Source organism: Parasteatoda tepidariorum, chromosome X1 (genome assembly GCF_043381705.1).
Source record: "Parasteatoda tepidariorum isolate YZ-2023 chromosome X1, CAS_Ptep_4.0, whole genome shotgun sequence".
Lineage (NCBI taxonomy): Eukaryota > Metazoa > Arthropoda > Arachnida > Araneae > Theridiidae > Parasteatoda > Parasteatoda tepidariorum.
The window spans coordinates 46,478,027-46,504,231 of record NC_092214.1 but is presented as its reverse complement, the minus strand read 5'-3'; the positions used below and the strand labels follow the sequence as shown (position 1 = coordinate 46,504,231).

At 26.5% G+C, this 26,205-nt stretch overlaps 2 protein-coding genes across 5 annotated transcripts in view; both read right to left on the bottom strand.

Moving 5' to 3' along the window:
- Positions 1–26,205, bottom strand: part of LOC107448569 (tetratricopeptide repeat protein 21B) — a 96,466-nt gene that overhangs the window by 28,551 nt on the left and 41,710 nt on the right. For all 4 annotated transcript variants that reach the window (XM_071187857.1, XM_071187858.1, XM_016063823.3 and 1 more), the window contains 14 exons: positions 21,718–21,828; positions 20,008–20,060; positions 18,977–19,078; positions 18,464–18,552; positions 14,948–15,133; positions 13,541–13,625; positions 12,458–12,556; positions 11,793–11,970; positions 11,242–11,333; positions 9,863–9,970; positions 8,645–8,737; positions 7,498–7,633; positions 4,428–4,585; positions 780–906 (listed from right to left, as the gene is read on the bottom strand). In XM_071187857.1, the coding sequence (XP_071043958.1) occupies positions 780–906; positions 4,428–4,585; positions 7,498–7,633; positions 8,645–8,737; positions 9,863–9,970; positions 11,242–11,333; positions 11,793–11,970; positions 12,458–12,556; positions 13,541–13,625; positions 14,948–15,133; positions 18,464–18,552; positions 18,977–19,078; positions 20,008–20,060; positions 21,718–21,828 (1,617 nt within the window). The remainder of the gene's footprint in view (positions 1–779; positions 907–4,427; positions 4,586–7,497; positions 7,634–8,644; positions 8,738–9,862; positions 9,971–11,241; positions 11,334–11,792; positions 11,971–12,457; positions 12,557–13,540; positions 13,626–14,947; positions 15,134–18,463; positions 18,553–18,976; positions 19,079–20,007; positions 20,061–21,717; positions 21,829–26,205) is intronic.
- On the bottom strand, positions 25,534–26,205 carry LOC122269499 (tigger transposable element-derived protein 6; the record flags this gene model as incomplete). The annotated part of the gene is given in 1 exon segment (XM_043043026.2): positions 25,534–26,205. A coding segment is annotated over 1 exon segment (672 nt), but the record flags the coding sequence as incomplete, so codon positions are not given.

Genomic DNA, 26,205 nt, shown 5'->3' with positions numbered 1-26,205 from the left:
TATTCATACATTTTAAAGAATATTTCAATTACAATAGTTAAAAAGTATGAAAAAACAGGACTATTAATTTCACACTGAAATAACTAGAATAATTTTCATTTTACTTGCCAAATAAACTTGGACTTGATAAGCGTATTTTATCATATTACCTTCATTCTATATAATGTTATTTGTTTCCAACTCAAGATTTGAAAGTATAACAAGTTTTTTTTTTCTTTTCTTTGCTATTACACGTCCTTTATTTGCATGAAAGTATTAAATATGAAGTCTGAATACTTATTAATTCAATGAAGCACATTCTTTAAATTGATGAAAAACATGATATTGTTTAACACTCAGAGCTTAATGATTTCTGTCATCAGAGCTTTAATGGTATTACAATATACATTTAGTTCACAGTGTAGAGGAATGCAATTGTTAATTTAATGAAATACAATAAATAATTTAAATTTGTTAATTTAATGAAGCACATTCTTTAAATTGATGAATAACCTGTTATTGCCTAACATTCGGGACTCTTGGATTTTTGTTATTAGAATTTTAACATCATTATAATATAAATGTATTTCAAAGTGGGGAAGAACACCATTGAAGTAATTTTCCAAACTTAAAATTAAATTTTTTGTAACTGCATAACCATGATCAAATTATATTGTAAAATATTACTCATATTAAATTTCCAAAATAGACTTTATATAAGTGAAAAGACTTAGAACATATTACATTTGTCCTTAAAAAAAAGCACAAACTGAAATAAAAAATAACAAAACTTTATTTACCCTCTTTTGCAGAGTCTGGAAAGCATATTGATTTAGCAAAATTTAATGTTTCAGCAGCATCCGTTAATAATCCTTGCTGCCTTTGAATTTCAGCTTTTATGAGTAAATAATCTAAATTTTCACGGACCTATAAAATTCAAACAAAATAAATTCATTAACAAATAGTATAACTTTCTAAAAGAATGAATCAATATAGAACAACTATATCTTAAAACATTCAATTTTAGAAAGTTAATGCAAAAAATATTTCTATAACCAAAATATACTTATAAATATATGTAAATGTAATATTAAAATTTAGTAATAAATAATCTATATTTGATACAAAATAACTTTATTTAGTGAGTTTTTTAGATATTCTTCCTTACACTAAATATGAATGAAGGACTAAGCTGCCTGTTAATGCTCCTGCACCCAACTTTTGATAGCTTCAATGCCGCCTGCTGACTTTAGACATTATGTCGATTTCTGTCTTCTCTATGGTTTTTACTGAAAAGTTTATTACAGGTTCATGTAAATTTGGAAGTTAAAAAAAAGATACATTAATACAAGCCTGTTTTTTTTTAAAGCTATATAATTTCTAAGGATAACATCTGTTAAAAAATGTGAAAAAAAATTTTATTTCTTCAAAATGTACGTCATCTTTTCTATCTCATTTTTCAGAAGCAATAAAAACACTTAAATTAATTGTGATTTCTTTTTACTATAAAAATCGAGTGTAATTTCCAAATATTCTTAAATAAAGCATCATCTTGCCTTCTATGCTCAGAGTGAATATTATGCATAACAGGAGAAATAGCTACAGATACAAATGCTGTTATCATTATCCTAGACAGTACTGTAGAAAAAGAAAACTTCACGTGTGTAATGAAGCTGGAATGCACCACTATGATATCCAGGAACATTTCTTTGGAACAAGAATGTCCTTCTGATACTTGAATAAGCATATGGTTTTCTCTTATTTTACGAAACTGAATTTCTTTCATGCAAAACCAAGTTCTTCTGCTCATAATAGCATATACAGTGAATTCGCGATAACTCGAATCTGATAGGACTGACAAAGAACTTCGACATATCGGAAGTTCAACTTACCGTTAGTTTCAGTTTCGAACTTTCAAAATATTGTTGGATTATTTAATTAATGCTTATTAATTACAAACTTTCTAAATGCTTACAATATTTAAGATCATTTTTCTGACAAGTCATTTACGATAAGACTGTTTGAAGCACTTTATGATACCCTGGTCCATCGGCTGCAACTTTGCTGTTGTGTTTGGCGGGAGAAACTGCAAATTTACTGCTTTCAAATTAGGTAGATCACTATGCGCTGTACATTTATCCATAAAGCGTATCACTTTTCTTTTTTTAGCGAAGAATTTCCGATCCAATTTTCTTACATAGTCTTTAAATAAAACTGATGTCATCCAAAACTTTTTGTTAGACTTGTAATCCAAGGGATACGTTTTTACATTCTTGAAACATCGGTGATTTCGGTATTTTCCAATAACAAGTAAGGGCAATTTTTCTGTCCCAGACGCATTTCCTCCAACTAAGGCAGTCAAACGTTCCTTGCTCATTTTACCCCCTGAGCAGTTTTCATCCTTATTTGGAAGACATTTAAAAAATAAACTGATTTCATCAATATTGAAAACATCATTTTAACTGTATCCTTGAAGTAAATTTGGTAACGTTTAATTTAACCACTGTTCACATACCTCAAGAGGGACAGCTTTAGCTTCTCCATGAAGAGTGCGAATGACATTGTGTGTGTGTTGCAAAGGAAGGGGCAAGATATCAGCTCGTAAGTTTTTTTTTCTTGCTTTAAAAGATCAAAAAAAAATCGAGTTAAAGGGAGTAAAATTCGAGTAATCGAGAATAATTAACATGAAATTGAAGATAAACGGGTCGGGACCTCATAAAAAAATCGAGTTATAGTAATATTCGAGTTATTGTACTTCGAGTTATAGCGAATTGACTGTATTTGTATGTCATCTGCAATTGTCTTATAAAAGCATGTATATAGTGTAGAGTAATATAAAATGGAAAGAAAATGAAGATAAATATGTCAATAGAGAAAATAAAAGAAACAATAATAAGCTTGTTTAGTGATATTTATGAAGACTGATTAAAATGGTGGGATATAATTGAATTGCTTAGAGGAAGCATCACGCTGAGCAAAACTTTATTAGTTTTCAAAAATAATTTTCAAAATTTAAAATATAACAAGGTTACTTCCACATCATCTTCTTCTTCCAAAGAAAGCCACCTCATTTAAAGACTTAGAAAAGAAAAGCAATATTTTATAACCAAAATGGACCATAAAATGTTTGCAAACTATCAATCCATTTCTTTCATAAAATTTTTTAATTAAATTACAAAAGAACAAGTATTATATAACAAGTTATGTAAAACTTTAGGAGCATGAATATTAATATTAGAATTTAGTCTTAAACTAAGGCTGAACTAAGCTTAACCTATTTCTGGTTCAATACATTGTTCTTGTTGGACACAAACTCCATCATTTGACGAACTGGCACAAAATTGTCTTATGGACTCCATTTACCATAGAGACTTTGTGTACCAGTATGAAAATATTTAAGCACTCTTAATATAGACAAAAACATAATAAAAAACTGTAAAACGTATAGTGATGTTTGCAAAATTTATATTTTTACCGTTAACCATTAAGATATTTAATTTAAAAAATGATAAAAATTCATTGATTTACGTTCATGAAAGCAAAAATATCTTTATTAATATAAATGCAATGCTAAACACACTACACAACTACAATGCTAAACATAACAACAATGAAATACTAAGTTCTTATATAAGTAAAATTATTAAATTAAATTGAGAAATAAAATTTTTTAAACACTCACACTAAAAATACAGTCGAACCTCCATATCATAAATATTTTTACTTCACAAAAAAATCTGAATTCCCTAAAACTCATAAGGTTCTGTTGCTAGTATAAAAATAACTCTTTTAACCAAATACATTTCTTGGTGTACTTCGATTTCACAAAAAAAAATTTTAATTTATTTCTCCTAAGAATTCAAAATGTTTCCTAGAATATATTATTGTTTCCAAAATATTTTATTGAATAATTTTATGAATCATATCTTGCAGCCCTAAAAAGAAATTGATTGCCATGTGTGAAAAGAAATTGCCTAAATCCTCCATTTCTAAAGAAATAGACATGTGCGTAGATAATAATATCTGTCCATTAGATTGAAATAGCTTGCTAATTCAATGAATCTAAGAGACTTATGAGAAAGTAGCTAAGATGAATAATAATGTATCAGTTGGTTACAGCATCAGAGCATATAGCAAAAAAAGAAAAATGATAAATTAGAACAACTTTAACAACGTGTCAGATTATATGAAAAAGCGAAAGTACTGACATTGCTTGAAGTAACTGTGATACATGAGATACAATTTTTAAAAATGCATGTACAGTAATTATTTTGAATAATTTGTTGATATACATTTCAATGATTAATTAATACATTAAATTTTTGATATAACAAATTTACTATACTATGAAATTTTTAATGTCTCTCTCTGTGTTTGTAATATTGAGGCTTGACTGTATTATAAACTCAACAAAACATGATTTAAATACTGATGTGATGAACACTCACTTCAAAATTAAAACTCAAAGCAACTTCTAGACAATGGCTAGCAGCATAAAAATTTCCTTCATTGAGATGAAGTTGAGCCAAAACTATTCGACTTTCAGGGTTACTATCTTCTTTATCCACTGTTTGATATAACAACGCTTTAGCAGCAGCTAAATCGCCTAAAAAAGAGCAATGTCAAGATGAATCAATTTAACTTTATTTCTAGTTTTATTAAAAAAATATTTTTTTATTTATCGTGAGCAAATCATTCCAATCTGTTCAATCAATCCAAGTTGAACTTCACAGCAGTATCTCCGAGATAGGCGCGACTATGCATGCAATCATCATACATGATAGATATCATAACATAATGGGTAAATTCCATCCAACAGCAAACAAATGTTTTTGAGGTGGACAATGCACAGAATAAAAAAGATATCACCTGGAATAACGTTTGCTCTAATGATTGTATTTTCATGAACTAACCATCAATCCTAAAATGATGATTCTATGAGAGTGACCTCAAATATGCAAATTAAGTCATGAAGTCAGACACAAAAACTTTTTTTCTCTAAATATATTATTTTTTTCCTATTTAGATTTTTCACCCTTGAATTCAATAGCCACAATCTGGAAACTATGGCCCTTATAGTTTAGTCAGGAGAGAAGATGAAAGTTCTGTCCCCTTAATGTTAATTTCACTTTTGCATCTTTGGTCATATCTTTAAAACTAATTAAAAATTTCTAGAAAATTATCACCCAGTAATGAAATTTGTTTACCCAGACACTTTTATGCAAAAACATTTCGGTAATTATTTATTACTTGGTATTGTTTAATTAAATAGTGGATTTAAAAATTTTGAATAATGAGTCATAAATGTTTTTATTCCATATGAATCTACGTATTTTTCTATAAAAAAAATACTTGTTACTATTATTACTACTTGCTAAATACTTTTTTTTTAGTAGAAGTTTATAAAAATTAAAACTAATTATTTAAAAAAAATAATTTGGCAAAATTGAAAAAATATTTTAATGGAGCGATTAATACTTACATGAGGTAAATTTACAAGGTAGTTGACTTACGCTAGCACAGTGTTAATTTCATTTATTATTTTTTAGTGTTTCATTAAGCATCATTTTTTAAAAATTATAATATATGATGTTTCTTCCTAAGTTGCCTGCTAATTTATACTTAATTTTGTAAAGTAATTTTGAAATACTTAATTTAGAGAATTGAATAAAATATTATATTTAATGAATGCGCACACAAAAATATTTTTTTGATTGAATGTGGGGAACTGCTGCTTTTTTTATTGTTTAATTAATTCATTCAACAGTTGATTCAGTTTCAATAATGTGCATAAGTATGCCTATTTATTTAATAATATATTATACTAGCCTTCAAATTTTTATCTTATTAACTAAACAAAAAAAACTTAAACAATAAAATCTTATATCTTTTGCGAAATCTTATATCTCCTTGAATCAAACTCTTGTAACAGTGTTGTTCTATTTTCCAACAGTTTATTTTTTCATGATTTAAACTCTTTTACAAAAAAATATATTATATTAACTCCAAAATATAGGTAGATTTGAAATATGTAATAAAAATACACAATTATTGAATCTATTGTGATGAAAAAAATTACAGCCAGAGAGTTGACATGCTTTTAGAAAAAATTATGAGCACTTTTTTTAATCTTTCATCATAAGGAAAAAAGATGCTAATCAGGGGTCTGTCTAAGTTTTTCTGAGAAGTACCTATTTTGTGAAAACTTAGACATAATTTGTGAAAAATTAAAAATTATATTGAAATATCAGCACAAAAACATGGTAAAAATATAGATTTACCGTTTCTTAAGGAATACAAAAATAAAATTTTAAAAAAAAACGTATTTTGTGAAACTACCGCTTTTCCTAAAGTTGAATTTCCGAAGGTACCGCTAAACGGTAGTAAATTCGGCCTGGACAGACCCTTGCTAATGCTCCAAGCAACCACCTCAATAATTTTGTTAAGAATTGAAATCTATTTGAATGAAAAATTTTATTGTGTGAAAGCTAAAATGAGAAACAATTTAATTATTATTATTTATATAAACTATTTTGTTGATAAGGGCATTGAGGAAAAAGAGAGTTTCCCATCATACTATGAATGCAAGAAATCAAATATTGCTTGAATAATTTTAAGCAAATAAGAAAAAATAAAAGGTGCAAAAAATAAACTCACTTGAAGTATGCCTAAAATATACCCTTTCTTACTAAAAGTAAATAAGTAAAAATAAATACAGTTTGAAACTTAATTACCAATATTATACTATGATATTAATAAGTATAATATTTTAATTTTTTTTAAGTACGTATGGGATTTAAGCATTTTACCTTTAACAAATTAAAACATCGTTTTGCATAGTTCTATATAATATTTCCTTTTTGTTGTGTAGCATATTTTTTACTTAAATCTACATATCTTTGCAAAGTAATAAAATAAAGAATTTTAATTTGAAGTGGTTACAAACAAAATAACTCATCATTTTGGTGTTTGTGACAAATTTTAAAATCCATATCGCTGTTTTCAGAGATTGTAATATGTTGTGCTTGTTTTCAAGGAGGCTTTTTATTTAGTAAGCTTGTTAGATTTCAGAAGTTATTGACACTTTAAAGCATGTTGTCGAAGTCTCAATATCTTGAAATTATGATATGTACAGATATATGAAATAACCATTCAAAAAATTTTTAAAAGCATGAAGAAATTCTCTGTAATTGCAGTATCTTTTTATGTAATTTTATTTAAATCATCCTTTACCTTGGACGAAACACAGCGCAAATCAGACTTCTGACTTGATATTGTATTAGTTATTATTCCGTGGTGTATGGGTACAATGAAAATGCGCCTGGCAGTATTATCTTCAAATTTATTTTATTAAGTCATAAATCTGATTCGAATCATGATTCAAAAAAACAATTCGAAGCATGAAGTTTATATTACAAGTTCGAATTCTTGATTGTCATTTCAAAGTGAGAGAATTTAATAAGTCTGTTGACAAAAAAACTGTATGTCAAATATTTTTATTTTAAATCAGTGTCTTACCTTCCAACATTTTTAAATTTGCCAGAAGCACAGATGTTGAAAATCCAAATAAACCAGGACAAGACAAATGAACCATATTTACTGCAGATTTGCAGAGCTTTAAAGCATCAGCAAATATAGTTTTGGACTTAGTAACCTAAAAATGATAAAAAAATTTAATAAATAACAAGAATAATTTAAAAATGCAATAATACCATGTGGAAATTATTGTAACAATTATTATCATTAATATCATAACAATAATAGATAGTTAATAAGAATTTAAAGAGACCTTAAATCTTATTAAAAGTAAGAATAATGTAGAATTTGTATAAAATTGTGTATTTAAAATAAAGAATTACATCGAAAAACTTTGAACAAAAAAATATATCTGTGAGAGGCATTAATATTGAAAATGATAGTTTCAGAAATGCTTCCCTAGATATTGTTTAAATTTTTTTCCCAAATGCTTTACAAAAAACATTTTGTACACTTTAAAATAAAACTGCACGATGCATAACAAAGAAAGTAAGTAAACAAATAAAAAAAACAATACTCACTGATTTCAGCTATAACATTAAAACTATCAAAATTATAAAAAAACTGTAATAATAAAATGAGCAAAGTAAACCCCTTCCTCAAAAACAAAGGATAAACTACAATTTTAATAAAATCACAAATAAACTGGAATAAGTGGATTTTTATTTATTTATTTTTTGAAACTCAAAACAAAATTTGAATTTTCAAATAAGAAAAAAAAATAACTGAAAAAATATTTCTAGCCATTTTTAAATTATTGCAAAAAATATAAATTTAGGTTTAAAAGTATACAATTTTACATATTACTAATTACTCAAACATTTATCTAAAAATATATATATATAAAGAAAAAGAAATCAAATAGTTTACAAGTAAGTGCCATAATAAAGCAAATAAGGTGAGTTAATTCTTCAGAATCTTAATTAAACTTAAATTTTTTACTGCATCTGTAAACTAATGATTATAAAAATTTGCAAATTAAAAAAATATTTTGAAACACAAAAATATATAGTAATTCATAAAAAAAAATCCGTAAATAAATAACTCATTTCATACAGTTACAAGAATAACAAAAAAAATTTCTCAAATACTTTTATTAGTTTAAAATAGTCTGGAAGGACAATCTCACCTGATTAGGAGTATGAGAGATCAGAAGTTTACTCATGTCATGAACTAAAAAGGGTTGTAATAGGCAATAATATTTAATATTCCAAGGAATCCCCTAAAATAATAACAGTGCAACCATTGAAAAAGTCATTATCAAATATTCAACATCAATTATAAAAACATGATAAACAAATCTAATGCTTTAACGAAATCTTTCAAGGACACATTTATAATATAATCTTAGAGCATTCCTTTTCCATACTTGAGAAAATGCAAACAAGATTTTTTTATAAAAATAACACTTATTTCTTTATTTATTTTATATAAAAATAAACATAAGATGAATTAATATTAACTATCACAAAATATTATAAAGCTTTCTGATATTTTCTTGTAATACTATTATGCTAAGGCTCAGAATTTTTGTCCTTTTCATTGACTAAAGATAAAAAATTATTGAAATCATTTTTTTTCCAACATCTCACTGCCAAACACATATAAAAAAAAATAAAACTAATAACACTAACCAAGTACTCCATGCTTCTTTTGAACTTAGCATTGTTAGAAATGAAAACATAGTCTTGCTTATTCAAAATTGCAACATGAAAAATTTATTTTTGAACTTAATGATAGATCAGTTTTGCTAAACTTTCGAGATAATTTGATATTGGTGAAAGAATTTCACCAATATCAAATATCAATCACCAATATCTATTAGTAGTGTTTTTTTTTTAATTCATCCAATATTTCATGTGGAAATATGGCTTAATATACATGCACTACATACTATGCTAAATTTTTATAATATTAATCATATAATATTAATCAAAGATGAATTTTGATTTATGATGATGGTGCTGCAGATTGATACAGTTAATTCTACAGCAGACTTAAAAATGTTTTTCAAAGATATTGCTTTGAACACTTATAAAATGCATTTCTAAATTTGAAAACTTCCTACAGAGAGTAAACAAGTATAAGATTCTTGAGATTTGTTCACTTAAGTAATCAACAAAAAAAAATTATTTTTCTGTTTTAAAATGGTCTAATGAATTGTGTCATAAGAGAACATCATAAAAATAAATACAATTTCAAACGATTGCATTACATATAACGTTTCTTATTAAGTATAAATGCTATTTAAAAAATATATTACTCTTTTCTTTTGCTGCTTAAAACGTTACAAGAGATCTGTTACTGTGGTCTGTTTAAAGTAAAATTACATCATTCAAAATGATACCTTTAAGGTTTTTGAATGTAGCTTGAAACCATCACTTAAATAATTGACAATAACTTCAGATGACGCATTCATTTTATCAGCTAACAAGGCAGCAATAAATAACATTTCCTATAAATAAAAAAGAAATTCAAGACTATCTCATCATAAATGTAATAATTTTTTTAAAAAAAATAGAAATCACATGTATGCATAATTTAAAAAAAGCTATAAATGATTGTTTTAATGAGGTGCAATCAATTAAAACAGCAATTAAGTGGTATCCAAAATATTTCACCAAAAATTAGGAAAAAGTGTGACAGACACTTTTTCTCAATGTTTTTAAAAGTAAGTACAAATAATTAAATTCAATAACATAATTATTAAATATCTAAAATTAAATTAACAATCCATTTTTTAAAAGATTTAATAAGAAAATAAGATATCTTTTTCGAAAAAAGTGTCATTGAAGTTAGCAACGATATAAGATGACTATAAATATTAAATATTATACTGACAATGAAACGTTTTCTTATTAAATTAACTCTAACTTAATTAAATCAAAAAAATTTTCCAAATAATTTCTAATTGTAAATAGATATAAAAATGTTTAAAAAAAAATGGGGAAAAAAAATAAATCTGATGGTAGTGTTTAATTTCATTCTATTATCAATACTTATAAATGCAAACAATATAAATAAAATACAGCAATTTAAATTAATTCCTTAAAATGCTTTTAAGTCTCTCAACAGACAATTTCAATCTGTAAGTTCTATTTCAATCAATATTAAGCAACATAAAAATCAAGAATTATATATCACATGGATGTATAAAGTGGTTAAGTTGTTTAAAAACGTCAAAATTGTTTAAAATGTCAAACTGTAAATTTATTAAAAATTGATTTAAAGACTTATAAGAATAATGCTAGGAAAAACAACAGCAAACATAACTAAAAATGACAAATTAATCAATTATTAGAAAATCTTCCATAATGCATTACAATAATGTTCCAACTATGATCAGATTCTTGCAAATTATTTAAATAGAATTTACAGTGTTTAATTCCAATCCTCAATTTTTTAATAGTAACTTGTACAATTGTGATATGCATAAAATGTAGATTATAAAATCATAAAAAAAGATTAAAATTAAACATTTGATAGAACTATTCAAAATTTCAGAGAGTGTTTCATTTATGACTTTATATTTCAAAGAATTCTGATTAAATTTAATGAAATTTAGCATCTTGAATATATTAAGATTCATGAAGACAAAATGAGTGCCAAATTTCTTCCCATAGTAAAATTTTTTCCTTTAAGCTATCTTAAAATTTATCTTTTGTTGTTTGTTTGAATGGGCTTCAAGTCACCTTATGATAAAAAAAAGTTTATAGTAATACTTACGTGTGAAAATTCTGTTTCACATTCTCTATAGACTTGAATCTGCTCACTTGCTCGTTCATATTCTTCTTGTAAGATAAGACACTGAAGAGAACCTATAAATACAGAATATAAAAAGAATATTTAAAAAAATCTATCATATTTTTATCAAAACTAATACTAATAACACAAGCTTGAAAAATTAGAAGTAGATTAGACCAATAAAAAAATATGATCTACTCAAAGGTTTTAGTGTTATATAAAACCAAATTGCTGTGATAAACACTACACACAATTAAGTTTTTACATTTTATATACCATTTTGGAGATTTTCGGTAGTTATTCAATTTTAAAAAACCTTAAAAGATGTTTAATACTATTTTAATCACTATAGATGAAATTGATTTTTTTATTATTTCATTTGTATGCAAATAAATAGTTAATGTTTAATGTTGCAGTTTGCAGTTAGGTAATGGTATGATAAACGTGAAAAATAGAAGAAATAACTTAAAATGTTAAATATAATGCAAGTTAGAATATTTTTATATCAGAATAAGAAATATAAGTTTTCTTACCAGTCACACTTCTCTCACATGCATGGGCTTTAAAAATTGCTGCTGCTTTATTTGCTTTTCCTAAAAGCATATATTGAAAGCCAAATTCAGTATTAATTTCTGGGTCATCAGGCTTCAATTCAACAGCTTTCTTTGACATCGAAAATGTAGCTTCTACTATGGGTTTGTGAACTCCAGACTTCAAAATTAATAAAGCATAAAATCAATTTATAATTGAAAAAAAATGCGTTAAACAATAAATAAAAATTGATTTAAGGGGCAAAACATTGTTTAATGAGATATTAAAAGTAATCTTAAAACAATATAAGAATAGCTTGATTACTTTCATTTTTCCTCTAATTTTCATTACAAATTACTAATTAAGTTATAAAATAGATGGATCATCAGTTAGTTAAAAATAACAGTATTAAGGATATTTCTAATTATTTTTCAAAATATTAAATAAAACTTTGTATAACATTTCTTTTAATCAGTTACTGCTAAAGATTTAAGGTAATAAAAAACTAACATTTAAAAAATAATTTCAATTAAATAGAAAAATATTTTTGAAAACATTGTTTTGAATTTTTTGTTATGTTATCCAAATCAATAATGAGCATAACAAGTAAGCTTTCTGCATGAATATATTTAATAATCAAAAAGAAAGAAAAAAATTTCGTACTCACCAACCGGGAGATTAACTGTGCAGTTTCAAAAAATAATTCGGCATTTTTAGGTTCACATTTCATCATAGTCAAATATAGATTCTTAAGTTTATCTTCCACCTAATTAAATTAACACTGAAATTACTTTTTCAAAAATTGTTTTAAAGAAATTATTAACTGACATTAATTCTGTAAAAATAAAGAATAATAAAATGTTATCAGGATGTGCAATTAAATTTCAACAAAATCCAAGAACCTTTAGAGCACTCAAAAAATATTAGTCACTCAAAAATATTAATATTTAAGCAATGTATACTAATTTTTTTTTCAGTGTTGAAGGTACTTAATACATACAATAGAATTAAACACTGTCAATAAATGTAAAAGCCTTTACATAACTAACAATAGGGGTGCACAAACTGTGGTCCTCAAATGGTTGATATATAGCTCACTATATACAAAAGGCTGAAAATTAATTACAAAAAATTACATAGCAAGCATAAGAAATTTTATAACTGTATTTCAAACAAATTTCATAAATTATGATAGACTAATATAAGTCATTTAAAAACATTACCTAACAAAATTCCAAAATGTGTAAGTACAATTCAAGGTGTCAAAAGAGTAAAATCATTTGATATTTATTTATTTTTTATTTATTTATTTTTTCAAAGAAAAGTTTTTATTAAAGAAAATTTCCTATAACCAAAACATACTCACATATTTTAAAGATTTATTTAAAAATTAAAGGTATTAGTAATTTACAGACTGTAAAAAAATTTCTATAAGAAAGTATCAAATCTACTTTAATTAGAAGACAAAGGGTAAAAAACTTCTGTTTTAAGTATTACTCATACGTTTTGCATATATTATATAAAAGCAGAACTTAATCTACCAGTTTTTAGCATGAATCAATATTGTTCTTATTACACTATAGAATGTTTAACTTATTATCACTTGAGCTGAATTCATAGAAGCCCCAAAAGTCAATTTTTTCCCAGAGAAAACCTTCTAACTAAAAATATGTGCACCCCTCAATTATATTATGTACAAAAAGTGAAAAATATTCAAAAATGTAAAAATTCTTAAAATTTTGAATATTACCTCCTCAATTTTGCTTCCTTGGGTGAGCATGTGCATAAGAGTGAATCTAAGAGCTTCAATATTATTGATATCCAAAAGCAATGCTCTGCAAAATAAAACAAAAGTTGTATCCTTATTTTTAAGCTGAGTTGTACATTTTTTTTGCAGGAAAAATTTATGAATATAATTTTATTATGTAATAAAGCTTTATATATTATGAGTAATATAGATTTTTTATATAGTATAGTATGCAATATAGTTTTATAACTAATTATCCTTTTCTTCCTTTAAGGAGCTAAGTATAATTTCAAAAAATGATGGAAGTAATATTAAATCAATGGTATCAAAAGCAATTTTATCATGCTAATTATAATCTACATCAAACATCAATTAATACGGTTTTAATATAGGAAAGTCTGAGATAATTAAAGGCTAAAAACAGCAAATTTTGCAATCAAATCAACAACAATATTCTTTACCTTCCTAAAAGATTTCCTTAAAAAAACAAATCTTCTTTCACCAACTTTTTTGTCACTTAAATTTTGCTTACACTAATTGCAATTTAACTTCATTTTATTAATAGAAAAACTATGTACAAAAAATATTGTTAAGATACAAAGGGGCATAACTAATCACCAGTGAATATTACATTACCATGTTCTTAGATAGAAACAAAAGTAAGAAAATAAAAAAAAAATTTCATCAGAAACAGCGCAAATATTTATGAAATTGGAGAAAATTTTTATCATACTTAAAACATACACAGGGTACATCAAAAGTACATTAATGGTTACCCCAACCTTAAACGAAAAAGTAAAGGTCAAGTTTGGTGCCATTAGACAGGATTTTTCAAAATATCCAACAAGTCTAATTCTTACTTTCGCAATGAGATAGATATGTATTTCTGAAGTTTTCTTCATTTTAGACAATTAATACCTATTTGCTTTTTGAGATTACAGTGTCAATGGGAAATCTTGTAGATCCCATTAGAGTACTTTTTCTTGAAAAACGAATTTGCAATAAAAAATTGGGGCTCCTATTTAAAGTTCTGAAGTTGCCTCTATCCTAATCCAGGTGTGGGAAGTGATATTGATCTTGATGGTTGCCTCTTTTGACAATATATCAAGAGGGCATTTTTAGATTATTGATTTAATACATTTCTCAGGTTATTTGACTTTTTATCTTTAAAAACTAAATGTTCTTTAAAACTTTTAATATTAAACATGATACCGACATCCCCATAAACTGCAATTACAAAAGGTAATCGGATGGGTGTAAAATGACTTAAGAATTAAACAGACCAACACTCTGCACTTAATGTAATTTGAATTTAATTTGTACAGTTTCATATTAAGTAATGATAGTACAAATCAATTTAAGTTCAGTGAAGGAATATTAAAAAGCAAACACTTATAGTCAAAATAGTACCTTTGAGCTGCTGCAATGGTCTGATCCCAATCTTCTAATGCTAGATGAATTTTCATTTTTTCTACAAAAGCAGGAGGATATTTTGGGAACAACACAATAGCTTGGTTAATATACTCTAATGATTTTATAAAATTGCCTTGTCTGTCATAATATTTGGCTCTTCCAAACACAGCTTCTGGGGAAGAACTAAATAAATCCAACATATTTTATTTTTATCAAAACTTTTTAAATTAAAAGAATTTAATTAAAATGCTTCAAATACAATAAAATTTTGGCAATAAACAATAAAATAACAATAAACAATAAAATGAAAAATAAATCTTTTATGTGACAAAAATAATATTCTGGTGTAAGAAAATGTATCTATGCTAACAAAAATACAAATTATTCAAAATCTAAATTTCCTAATACAGTGGAACCCCGATTTTACGTTGTCCGTTTCGTACGTTATCCCGCTTCTTACGTCATTTTCTGCTGATCCGTGAAAATTGCCTATACCGATAATGTTAAAAAATCCCGGATTTTGCGTTACCCCTTTTATGAAAATCCCGCTTGATGCGTTTTTCTACAAACAGATCAAAAAAATTTTTTTATTCTATTCAAAATGGTTTTACTCATTTTTCCGTGCTAGCATACCAAATGAGATTTTCAGTCGGTTTTGTTTGAGTTTGAAAGCTATAGCATTTTTTCTCATTTTCGAAACCTCAGTCATCGTGTTCTTTTCTCGAAAGAAGATGTCGAAACTAAAATGCTTTTCTCTGGCCGAAAAGGCTGAAATCATCTAAAAAGCTAAAGAATTTCATGGCACTAAAGATGATCTTGCTAAATCTTTGGGTATTGCTTATTCAACTTTACAAATGATTTTAAAGCAAGAAGCTTCAGTAGAACTAAACGCTGAAAAACTCGGAAAATATGCCAAGATGAGAAAAACCCTTTAAACATCTCCGTATGATGAGTTAGAAAACATTTTAATGAACTGGTTCAAGGAAGCCAGAGCAGCAAAGATTCCTATAAATGGATCCATCCTGAGAGAAAAGGCGCTTGAAATTGCTGAAAGGCTTAAACTCCAAGGCTTCAGTGCATCAAATGGCTGGATCGATCGATTAAAAAAAAATGGGAACAATTTATGCTTCAAATCTATCTGTTGCGAATCCGATAGTGTGGATATGACAATTGTGTAACAGTGGAAAGAAGAAACTCTGCCAAATTTATTAAAGGGCTATAATCCAAGTGACATATTTAATGCGGACGAAACGGGATTGATTTTCAACCTATTGCCAAACAAGACATTGACAATTAAAGGTGAAAATTGCCATGGAGGAAAGCTTTCAAAAATGCGCTTTACTGTTTTGCTCTGTGCAAATGCCGATGGAAGCCAAAAGTTAACGCCTCTTGTGATCGGTAGAGCAGAGAAACCACGGTGTTTCAAAAATATCAAAAGTTTTCCTACCGATTACACTTCAAACAAAAAAGCATGGATGACGCAAGCATTATTTAAAAATTTTCTTCGAAAACTGGATAAGAAAATGAATTTTCAAAAGCGCAACATAATTTTATTCCTAGACCAATGCACTGCTCATTTAAACCTTAAATTGAAAAACGTGCAAATAGAGTTTTTTCCAGCTAACTGTACGAGCAAACTTCAACCACTGGATTTAGGAATTATCCGATCATTTAAAGAGAGTTACCGGAAGCAACTGGTTAGAAAATCTCCAATGTATCTTGGTTCTGGTGACTTTCAGGAAGCTCCTAAGGCAAAAATTAATGTTCGTGAGGCTCTTAATTTTTTATCTTCAGCTTGGGACAGTGTCGACCGAAAGTGCATTATCAATGGATTCAATAAAGCAGGATTTTCAATATCGGAGGAGGAGGGCGCTGTGTCTTTGGAAGAAGAAGGTAGCGTGTCTGAAGTTGAGGATCTTCCGGAAGTCGATGATGCATACATAGACTGTGACACAGATATCATTACTTCAGAAATCCTTCCATAAGTGATTTAATGCCTGATTCCGACGATAGTGCTGATGACGATGAAGATGAAATAACAGAAGACGTGCCAACAGCTGATCAAGCGACACAAAGCATAAAAACTCTAAAACAATTTTTACTTGCAAATGTTAATCAAGAAGCAAATTTGCAAAAAATTGTTAGTATTGAACGAGCTGTATATGAAATTGTAGCTAAAAACAAAAAGCAAGTAAAGATTACTCATTTTTTCCATTAATTTAACTGGTATGTGTCAATTTTTAAAAATATGCATAGATTTTTCTTAACCCCGATTTTATGTTATTCCGCTTCGAGCGTTTTTTATCGCTAGTCCCACCGAAAACATAAAATCGGGGTTCCACTGTATAATAAGTTAAGATAGTAACCAAATATAATTATTCTAAATATAATAACCAAACACAAAATAATTTGAAATTAAAACATAAACTCTGCTATAGTGTTGCAAGCCAATAAGGCATGAAGTAAAACATAGTCAATATGGCTTTGCTTCAGAAACAGAGTACTTCAAATTCAAAAGAACATCATTTAAGTACAGATACTTATCTAAAACAAAAAAAAACATGCATAAAGCACAAATAAAGCACAGAAACTATAGTTTCAGCTTTCTAAACAAGAACCTTTTTCAGTGTCTGAAAATCCCCAAAAAAATGAATTTCATTTTTTTTATTTTATTTATACACTAAGGAAGGTTCTTATTTAGAGAACCCAAACTATAGTATGTCCATTTCGGTACTTGATTTGCACTTTATTCACATTGTTTTTTGCTTTAGACCATATAGAAAAAAGTATACTTTTTTCTGACATTGGATATATACTTATATTTTAAGATCTATCATTCCACAAACATAGATAAGCTTCTCAATTCATTTTTATTGTTTCATAACCCTAATTTTTTGAAGAATTACTGTTCATAACAATGGTTTTAAAATTGAGGTATACTGAGTTTTTGGGATACAAAGAGATTTCACTAGGTACATGTTTGCAGTTAAAATAGGAAGAGTATTTCAAGTATACTGCATCTTGTTAAAAATTAGTTTAATCTGCTATATGTGGCTTTTAAAATGAAACTAATAAGTTAATATAGTGACCAGTTTTGCTTTTTTGATAAAAATTCATAAAAAATAATATTAGTATTTTAGATAATTTAATCAGTAGAAACTTTTCTATAAACATTGCTTTGCAAATCTCTCCTGCATGAGCCACAGATATGCCAATCATATTTCTATGTAAGTAGACTGAAGAAATCTTGTCTAAAAAAGAATCAAAGAAAGAAGATATTAATTAAAAATTACTAATTTGGGACATTTTCTAAAATGGGAAAATGAAAATGTAGAAACAAGTTGAGTAAATAGTAACTAATAAATAAATAACCTAAGTGATTATTTTTATTATTACTTTTAGAAATACTTCATTTAGTCTCTTCTAAAATGAAAAAAAACAAGGAAAAACCTATAATTAATCAATGTTTTAAAAATCAAAGTTAGAATACAAAAAAAACAACTTATTACTAACTTATCAGCACTTTCAAAATATTTCCATACATCTTTTGAAGGAGATCCATCATGAGTCAGCATTTCAATCCATCCCAGAAAAATTGAGGCCTAAAAATAAAATATTACAAAATATAATATGCAAAATTGAAAAAAAACTAGACAAACCATATATACTGTAGTACCTAATTTTTATAATTTTACAATATATTTAGAAATCTCTAACCTGTTTCTTATGGAATGTTTTAAAGTTAGCAACAAAATTTCAAACCTTTTAAACTAAATGCAAATTTAATAAATTTTTAGAGGTTCTCAAGTCCAAGTATGAAAGAAGATTTTCCTTTCAAACCAATAAAAGAAGTACTATGGCAGTTTAAAATATTTTTAGCTTAGCCCTAAAGGGAATTGAAAAAAAAATATCTGTTAAAAAATTTTGAAAATTAAAAAAAACTAAAAATATCATTTAAAATTGGTGATAGCATAATTCAAAAAATATATATACAAGATACATATCACATATCATACTCACACTAACCTTTTTAAGCAATGCAGGCACTTTTAGAACTTTTAAAATAAAGTTTCTTGCTTTTTCAGGTTTATGTAACAACATGAATGTAATTCCAGCAAGGAATATAGCCTAAAATAAATTAATAAATAAATTTTAAAGATCTCTTTTCTTAAAAAAAAATATATACATAATACTATAAGGTTCAAAGTTTTTACTTGCAAATTTAATGTGTAAGTACTTGACAGAAAAAAAAAACAGCCAAAACATAACAAAATCACTTTTATGCTTGAAATCAGGAAATAATATAGAATAAGCTAATTTAATAGTTGGTAACATGATTGGTTCCTTATTATACCCAAACATTATCTCTGAGTTAACTATAGTTAATACACTTCAAAATGAAAATAATTTCTGTAAAATATACACCTGCTTTAACTGTCATAGAAGCAACTCCAAAAATACCCAAGACTTAATAAGAAAAGTTGCCTCATTAAACTATGATTAATAGATCATAAATAAAATAGTACTCACAACAAAATAGCAGAGAAATGCAATTTTCACAAGAGAAATAAAACACCCTTACTTGATATTACAATGTAACTATAATACAGGCAGTTTCATTTTTTTTCTTACTTATCATGATTTTTTTAATGTACAGATTTAAAATTAAATTTTTAATAGTATTCATGAATAAATACATGATTTGTAGTAGTAGTTAGTATTGTAATTTTAAGTACTAAATTCTAAACAATGTTAATGAAAACTTACAAATCAAGGTTTTTAAAAAACTTTATTAGCATTTTAAACAAGAGAGAGGGAGATAAATTAGAAAAATGAGAAGAAAATTGAGACTGCATTAATGAAAAAAAAAATATTAAAAAACTAAGATTCAAAACCTAAAATAATTATAAAAAGACTGTAAAAACTACATCTACAAGCAACAAATAAAAATAATTGCAGAGTAGGCAGCTAGTACTAAACAAGCTATAATTATTACTAGACACATAAAGCTCAAAAATAGAACAGAATAATAACAAAAATACAAAAAATTATCACACCATTTCTCCAGCAATCTCTAATAAATCCTTAACTCTTCCTTTCAAAATGTTGTCTGAAAATATAATTAAGAGAGTTATTTATGGACTTAAGATATGATAATTCAACTTGATAATACAAATAATGAATAATTCAAATTAATATCACAATCATGAATGAAAATTTAAAAAAAAAAAAAAAACCTTTAAGCCACATATTAATGCTTTTTCATTTATCCATTTTTTAAGGAATAGATTTTGAAGCGTTTTCAAGCAAGATTTATTTATATCATTAAAAAATAATACTAAATTTGAGGGAAGTCAGTAGTTTTATCCAATCCTGTGTAAAAATGTGCATCTTGGATGAGTGTGTTTTATCAGAAATTACTAAATTGATCTTCAAAAACTAATTATTTAATATTCATTATCGTTCAAAATACACTTAAAATTTGAAATTTGAGAAATACTTCTAAAAAATCTATGTTTAAAATTAAATTAAATAAATCGACCAATAGAGATTTAAATGTTACTATAAAATTTGCAAATTGATTCAGCAGTTTCTGAAAAAAGTACATCAAAGTTGGCTGTTTTTACTTGTTGAAGATAGTTAGAAGATCAAACTTTTCTTAATAGAAAACCTCCTGTTTGAAAAACTTTCACAAATTGTTTAGATTTGCATCAGTGGCAACATCTTAGCAAATATTTATATTTCTGAAAATTCAGAAATATTAACAAATATAGAACCATTAAATTTGTAGAATTATGAGATTTTAATAAAATATTTTATTTCATTCTAAGCAACCTTCGAGAATATTGATACAAAACAAAGATATATGTCATTTTACTAAAATCATTCATAATTAACAAGAAATGAAATTGCATACAAAATTCATAAATCACTTCCTAATAGTGAATTGAGACATATGAGCTGCTAGTGAACAAAAGAAGTGATAAACTTTTTTCATATATTATGTAATTGTAAATGATGGCTTCACACCAATTATGCAGTTCTTTGGAATAAAAAATGGTAAATATTCTTTTTAATGAGATATTTAAAATATAAGTTTCTAATATTCTGTGCCAATATATTTGGCATTATAAACTCTGATTAGAAATGAGATGGGTTTTTCAAACTTAAGTTTTTATCCTGCTAAACAATGCTTCCAGCTGCGTTTATGAATTGATTTCAGTAAATATTAGATTTGCTACATTTTTAGAGCATTATATATTTTAACAGTTTTTTGAGAAATTTTAAGATGGCACTTAATTTTAAAATTGCATTACAAGATCATAGTTAAATTACCATAATACTAATTGATAATAAATACTAATTGAAGTGCAGCAAAAATGTCATTTTTCATTAACAATAATATATTAAAACCTAAACTATGGTGTGTCTACTAATACCTTTATGGGATTATCTGTTTTCTTATTTTTTCTAAAACTACCTATTAAAGATTATAATGATGAAAATTCTTTAAAAAAAAAAGAATTTTCATCATCAAAATTTTAAATTTTACCATAATTCATGAGTTGGTACTTAACTTTCAATTCTAACGATTTAAACAACTAAAATAACTAATAAAATTTGAACAGCAGAACTTCTACATTAAAAAAAGTCATATTTTTATCCAAAATGCTTAATTAGTCCTAACTCTTTTAATGAAGAAATTTTAGGTCACTGTTACAAAAATCTTGTAGCATAATGAATTATTTTCAAGAAAACATTTGTACCATAAGTTTCTTGTGGCTGTTCTAAATGTTCAAGTAGAATTGCTGCTGATAAAGATACATCAGAAAAGTCTCTAATCTCACTTAAACCCTCCTCTGCTTCCCCATTGCGACCTGGAAAATCCAGACAGATAAACTTAATAATGCATAGTTCAAATTAATGATAACTACATATTGAATTATAAAGTAAACAAAATTTCAAGTAAACAAAATTTATAAGTATAAAAAGTAAATGTATATAAGTAAAAAGTATACAAGTAAACAAAATTTCATTTCAAATAAAGGATATCGAATAGGGATGCACAACCTTCTTAAGTAAAAAGCAAATTGCACAGCAGATTGACCAATAAATGCTGCATTTCCAAATATTTAGACTCATTGAGGGGAATTATAATAATTTTCATACAAACAACAGCGTTCTAGACTCTAAATTCTTCTTATTAGTTAACTTAGTAATATATTAGATTAAAATTAAATACTTTTAATATTTTAATTAACAGAATTTTTTTTATATTTGAATTCATTTCAAATTTAAGAAGACAAAACTGAAACTTAAAAAAAAAAAAAAATAATAATAATAATGATAAAAATAAACAAATAAATAAAAAAAGCTTAGTCAAATAAAGTATAAACAATGTGGAGAAGCAATGTTTTTTTTATCACATTACGTAATACATTATCATTTTCGAAAAAATTCTAACAATAAAAACAAAAACTTTAATGTTCATAGAATTAAGGTTAAAAAAAACTTTTTTTTCCATTGACCAGAACAAATGCAAGTTACATACTTAAATTAAAAGCAAATGGAAAAGACAACAATGGTAACACTGCATTTGGTTTCATTCAAACGATGAAATGCAAGAGAGGGTGAGATTGTGGATCTGTCAGTCACCTATCTCCTTCAACAAGAAAGGAGCTGATCATCTTATCTCTCAGTAGGATAAATATATTAACGCCTTTAAGAATTGTTATTGCATAAAACAAATTTCATTGCCATTTTGTAGAAGATATTTAGTTTTATCTCTGACTGTTCCTTACGCACAAAAAAGATTACAAAAATAAACAAATTTTACAATAAATAAAAAAATTACTATTAATAAAAAACTGCAAAAATGAGGAAAAGGTGATTGCATTGAAGAACTAATGGGGTAGATTTTTTCCCCACCCACCTACCCCCTTCGCTACTCTCTGAGTACACTTTCAGTTTAGAAAAAGTTCATTTCAAAAAGTATATTTTTAATTTGATAAAACTGTTAACATTATTTTATACGATTACTGGATAGAATTACGAAATGCTTATTTACAGATTTTCAAGATAAAATATGACAGATAAAACTTTTCATAAGAGAATTAATATTTACATCATATATTTATTTAATTTAACATAAGAAAAAATATTATTATGAGTGCTAAACATGTTACACTTACAACCTAAGAAAGAAGGCAGTATCCTCAATTTTTATCATTTTTGGTTTTCTTCTTCTACGTTTCTTATACCTTGATATTTCCCAAGTTAAAAATAGTAAAACCCTTCTTCAACATCTGTTGAGATATGGCAGTACAGTTCCAGCTCAACATAGTACAATATAGCTCAATATAGGCAGCAGCACTGCTCAATATCATAATTCTAAAAAATTATTTCTAACATTGGTTTGAGATCTGTCCCATTCAGAAAAAGTGAATATGCATACTCAGGGGTCTGTCTAGGTTTTTCTGATAGGTACCTATTTTGTGAAAATTTAGACATAATTTGTGAAAAATTAAAAATTATATTAAAAAATCAACACAAAAATATGGATTTATCGTTTCTTAAGGGATACAAAAATAAAATTTTAAGAGAAAGTATTTTGTGAAACGACCGTTTTTCCTAAAATTGAATTTTTGAAACTACCGTTTTTCCTAAAGTTGAATTTGTGAAGGTACCGCTAAACGGTAGTAAATTCGGCCTGGACAGACCCCTGATACTGGTATATAGGATTTTAATGTGTTACTTGTAAAAAAAATTAAAGAAGAAAAAAAAGAAAAGACATCAACTAATAAATTCTGGGTTTGGTACAACAAATGAATTGCAGTGACAGTGTACTAAACCTTTTTTTAAGTTCTTGTGAGAAATCTATATAAGTAATATCTTTCAGATATTTTGAAATTCTGAAGGTAATAGCTTCAATTTTTACCATGTTTATCACTATTTCCTGGAAATAATTTGCTTTTTTTTTTCCTTTTTTTTAACTTAAAATTACCAACAACTAGAGATGTAATGAAAATTTGGCCACTATTTGACCCATTTGGCATTTTGCCAAACATTCAGTTATCCAAATTTTTGGCAAAGTATTTTTTGGAAACATATTTTCGACAAAGCTTTGTTTAAGAGAAATTTGAACAGATTTAAAAAAGAGCAATCGAAATTGTAATTTTTACTATACATTATTAGAAATAGTTTTGACACATATTTATTTGTTAAGTTCTAAAACTTATTGATTTATGTTCTGAAAGCAAAACTTGAAAAATTGAAGCTAGATTACTTTATACTGAACCATAAGTTTGGTAACTTTTGAAAAATAGTAACTTTTTTTGCTTATTTCGTATTTTCTGTTTTAATTACAGCACAGCATTTTAACGAAGCGTTTCAGAAAGACTTTATTCTTTTACTGTCACTTTTTTTCCTATATGGTAAGACAATTAACAGGCAAAAGTGTGATTCGCAATGTTAAAGTTATATTTCAGAACTATTTTCAACTCATTCAACTTCATTAAGAACAATTTTTTTTGTTTCACTTTTGCTTTTTTCATTAACTTTTTTACCAGCATTCTTAAAAAACGCTTCTAATGAACTTTATTCTTTTATGCTCTTTCTTTTCTGAAAATTCGGCAACGTGAAAAAGTTCAATTGAGATTTTTAATGTTTAAATTTTGTGTTTAAACATTAAGAACCCTTTTTGTTTTGGTTTCTATCTAGCCTTTCTCTTATAACAAAAGGTTTTACAAACATTTTTATTATGACGTGGCAATTAAGAGTGTTTCTATTACACATTATTCTTCACTTTTTTTAAAAAAATATGGTATAGAAAACTGAGATGTTCAGCTTTAAAATATTCTTTCAAAAATTATGATCAATTTTCAATTTTTCTGTTTTGCTTCTTGTATGTAATCATTCTTAAGGGCGTTTTCATGATAGCACTACATTTTTAAAAGCGTTTCTGATAGGATATTTCTTCTAACGTTTAATGAATAATTTTTTTCGGAAAATATTATTTTTAGCATTTAAGCTATGTTTTAAGAATTAAGAGGATATTTCTTTCTATTTCTTTTTTTCAACTTTACCACTTCAGTTTTTTTTTTTTTAATAGCAGTTACTCAGTTTTCTAAATATTTTAAATATTTCTAATTAAATTAATATATAATTATCTTGAATATTTCTATGATAGTTTTTTTTTTCCTTTATAATATAATAGCTAAGTTTTGATTATTTTTTCAATAATGACTAAACTTAAGTATAAGTTTATATATATATATATATATAAGACCATATATATATAAATATATATACAGTGGATGCCGCTTAATGTGATCACATCGGGACGAACATGATTTGATAACAATAACCGATTGATTACAATAAACAAAAAAAATTTAAGGTATAAAAATGATTTTTTTACATACGTATTAAAATAAAAATTATTTTAAATTCGGAGTTGTTGCTGTGAAACTCTAAAGTATTTAATAGAAATTAATTTTCACTAAAGAAAAAGAATTAGTTAGTATAGTTACATATTTAATGATGAACTGCAGAAAACGATACAAAATACAAAAGGTTAATTATTAACTGAAAAAGAAATCATCAATTGTCGATTGTTTAGCATTCTTTCGAAGCAAGTCATTTACGAATCGCTCATAATCATAATGCTTATGAAAGTGTTCCGCGTCGGCTTTGTTTTGCACACCTAGCCGTAAGACTCGAAGTGCCTCCCTCATCTGAGCAGGCGTCGGAATTTTGTCCTCGATAGCACTTTCGGGTTCATCATCGGCATCAGAATCTTGTGACGAAGCTGGATCTTTGACACATACGGCTTCGCAAATGTCCTCATCAGTTAACGAAGTAGAAGTCTCAACCTTCTCGTCGATCTCCATCCATGCTTCAAAATCCTCAGCATTCATATCGGGCGGGGGATTGAAAACGTCTTCCATTTCTTTCATTACAGCAGCATTGTTGTCCTCTGGTTGACAAAATCCTCCATGACTAAAACAATTTCGAATTGTTTTTTCCGAGACATTATTCCATGACATTGTTAACAAATGTATGGCATCCAAAACATTTGTTTTTTTGGCTAGAGCGTTCGCATTAAGATCTTCAGCGTCTTGGTCTTCCATATTTTCTAAGATCCTTGAACGCATTTCCTTTCTGTAATATGCCTTCAAGGTGCGGATAATTCCCTGGTCACACGGTTGAATTAAAGAAGTGGTGTTTGGTGGTAAGAACACGATATTTATCTT